At 38.5% G+C, this 2,821-nt stretch overlaps 1 protein-coding gene across 1 annotated transcript in view; it reads right to left on the bottom strand.

The window, feature by feature from the left end:
• LOC104712330 (fatty acyl-CoA reductase 6, chloroplastic-like) overlaps positions 1 to 2,146 on the bottom strand; it is a 9,879-nt gene extending 7,733 nt beyond the window's left edge. Inside the window, exons 1-7 of the mRNA XM_010429203.1 lie at positions 1,852 to 2,146; positions 1,669 to 1,772; positions 1,379 to 1,578; positions 1,178 to 1,278; positions 894 to 1,077; positions 640 to 801; positions 105 to 554 (exon numbers count right to left, since the gene is read on the bottom strand). Coding sequence (XP_010427505.1) covers positions 105 to 554; positions 640 to 801; positions 894 to 1,077; positions 1,178 to 1,278; positions 1,379 to 1,578; positions 1,669 to 1,772; positions 1,852 to 2,146 — 1,496 coding nt within the window. The remainder of the gene's footprint in view (positions 1 to 104; positions 555 to 639; positions 802 to 893; positions 1,078 to 1,177; positions 1,279 to 1,378; positions 1,579 to 1,668; positions 1,773 to 1,851) is intronic.

A 2,821-nucleotide genomic window follows, 5' to 3' on the forward strand; every position in this document is an offset into this window, starting at 1 on the left:
CGTATCGTCAAACCTAGTATATAGATTTTGAATTATGGGTTAGTACGTAGTCTCATGATTGATTTATAATATAAGAAGAAGGCCAAGTATGTTGTATTAATTACCGCGCTTGAAAGAACATGTAAGGCTTATATGTTCTTGCCATGGACACAAGATAGTTTAGCCTTCTCTTTCCCTTATCGCTCATTGTGGATACAATATGTGACTCTCCTTCTTTTCTTTTCATTTTGTTGGACAAAGAGGAGGTGAAACTCTCTAAGGAACTGTGGTATTTCATAGGCGCTAAATCTATCTCTTTATCTTCCAATGGAGAGTCACGCAGATGTTGGTAAGAGAGGTCCATCAACTCGCCAGATCGCAGTGGGTTTGCATGAGATGTAGAAGTGACAGTGTAAACTTTGAGCTCTGGTACACCAGAACCATGCTTTGCCATGGCTGTTATTGCCGCGTTCACAACCATATCAACAGGTGTGATGTCCAATAAAGATTTGGAATCTGCCAAGAATCCAGAAATCTGGCCTTTGCCGTAACCAACGATGATTGGATCAACCATTCTGTTTTATACCAAATAAAAATTTTCAGTACTTAAAACCACAAGCTAATCTAGTAATTCCTTGTTTGTTAAAACAATTTTTTAACCTTATTCCTTGGATCCATCCAGGGAAAGGCTCCTTGTAAGAGCTTTCGATAGTACTAGGCCTTATGATCACCACAGGCAAATCTCCTCGATTGCTGTTAATTATAGTCTCACCCATGGCTTTTGTGAATGTGTAACTATTATCCCACCCATAGTGTTGAGCTCTGTTTCTCATAAGAGAGTAATTGTTGTTACATAAGATAAAAACATAGTAGGTGCTGCAGAAACTAAAATTTTTAACGTGTATTTCTCTCACCTTTCAAAACCGAATTCTTTCAGTTTATTGGATTCTTCACTGCCATGGAACTTTCTTACAGCTTCTGAAGCTAATTTCAGTTCGGATTCGATGTTCAAGTCGATGTTCAAGTCAGAAGTTATGTTTTCTCCAATACACAGAGGAGTCTCTAGTACTAACCCCTCATTCTTGCCAGTCACGTAAGCTACGTATCCAACAAGAAAAAAAAAGAAACAAATCAGTTTCTGAAAGTTCTCTGCAAACAGCTTAATCTCGGCCAAAACTTTTTCTAAAAAAACTCATACCAGTTGAAAAATGGAGGAAAAGTTTTAATTTCTTGCATTCTTTTCCGAAGCTTAAGAGCCTATTAGGTCCAAGAGCATTGACACTTAGGGCAGAGTCGTATCTGTTTCCGTTTGTTTGGATTAAAAGAAAATTCGTCAAATAATTACTACAGTTTGGTTGCAAGAAATGAAAACCCTAGCGAGAAGAAACAGATGAAACACCTGTCGTCAAATGTTGTACGACCACCACAACTGATAATGACATCAATCTCCCCACTAATCATGTCTGCTATGTCAGGTTCGATCCCTAGATTGTCTTCTCCAATGTCTCCAATTACTGGAATCAACTTGCTCTTCATGAAAGCTTCATAAGAGCTCCCATGCATTTGCTTCAGAAGTTTGAACAGATCCGAGCTTATGATCTGTTTGAAAAAAGAAAAACAAAAGGATACAAAAATGTGAAAAGGAACCAAAATTAAAATTGGTTGAGAATGAAAATATGTAAAACAGACCTCATCGTAGAGTCTCTTGTTTGCTGATTCTTGATCCTTAGATCTCATCAGAAGGAAGATCTTCCCAATCTCAGGACTTTCTCTCAACATTTTCTCAATCAACACTACAACAAAAATTATTATAACCCAACAAATTGTTTACTTGGATAAGGAAAAAACACTAACTTCAGGGTTTTTACTTACCTTTGGCAAGAAACCCTGTTGCACCAGTAACGAGATAGCTTTTTCCTTTTAAGAAACGGACGATTCCAATTCCGTCACTGTTAGGATCTGTTTCTTCCTCAGGCCTCACTAACGACATCCCAGCTTTGAAAGACGTCTCACGATAACAACACGAAGTTTGGACTTTACGACTACTAGTAGTCTGTGGCCAACAACGAGTCAGGTAGCGTTTAGGTTTTCCGGTAAAAGAGGAGAAGAAGCTCACACCATTCAATTTGACGGCGTTGCTCGTGGCGAGGAAATTTCTGGTTGCCATTTTTAGCCACCAACAAATACAATTAGAAGAAAGCTTTTGACTTAAGATAACACCGATCGCGAAAAAGGAAAGTTTTAATTAAGTTGGTTTTTTTATGTTTTGGTGGGGAGTGTATAACTGTACATATAGGGAAAGTTAGGAATTAATGCGGTTAGGTTGCTGCGGCTCATGCGGACCTAGTAGTGAGAAGCTGTGTGTTTGGCCTTGCGAAAAACCTTTTTAATTTGTTCTTTTAGGGGTTCTGTGTGAGGATAAGGGTAGAATTAATGCGGGTAGGTCTGGGGAGGGGTTTGGACCGTTTAGTTTAGGGAAATGAGAAAAGAAAAATTATAAAGATCTAGCCACATATATGTGCTTTATTTGGTATCAGAGCATATAGAGAATTGTTCTCGTTTCGTGTGTGATCCTGGATTTGTGGCTAGCGGAGAATGCATATGAGAAGGTAGAGAGTATTCATGAAGGGGCAGAATAAATCACAAACTCTTATAAAGGGTTTGTTCTATCGAAGTTGTATGAAGAGTGCAATTAGTTTGGTTGTTTCTATTACCGTCGTCGGGACACGATTGAGAAGAAAAGATGTTTACTGACATGGGCTTGAAAAGAAAGGTTAAGTGGATGAGAATTACAGTGTTCATGAACGTGTTTAAGAGGAGAATGAAATTGTGAACGTGACAG

Source organism: Camelina sativa, chromosome 9 (genome assembly GCF_000633955.1).
Source record: "Camelina sativa cultivar DH55 chromosome 9, Cs, whole genome shotgun sequence".
Classification (NCBI taxonomy): Eukaryota; Viridiplantae; Streptophyta; class Magnoliopsida; order Brassicales; family Brassicaceae; genus Camelina; species Camelina sativa.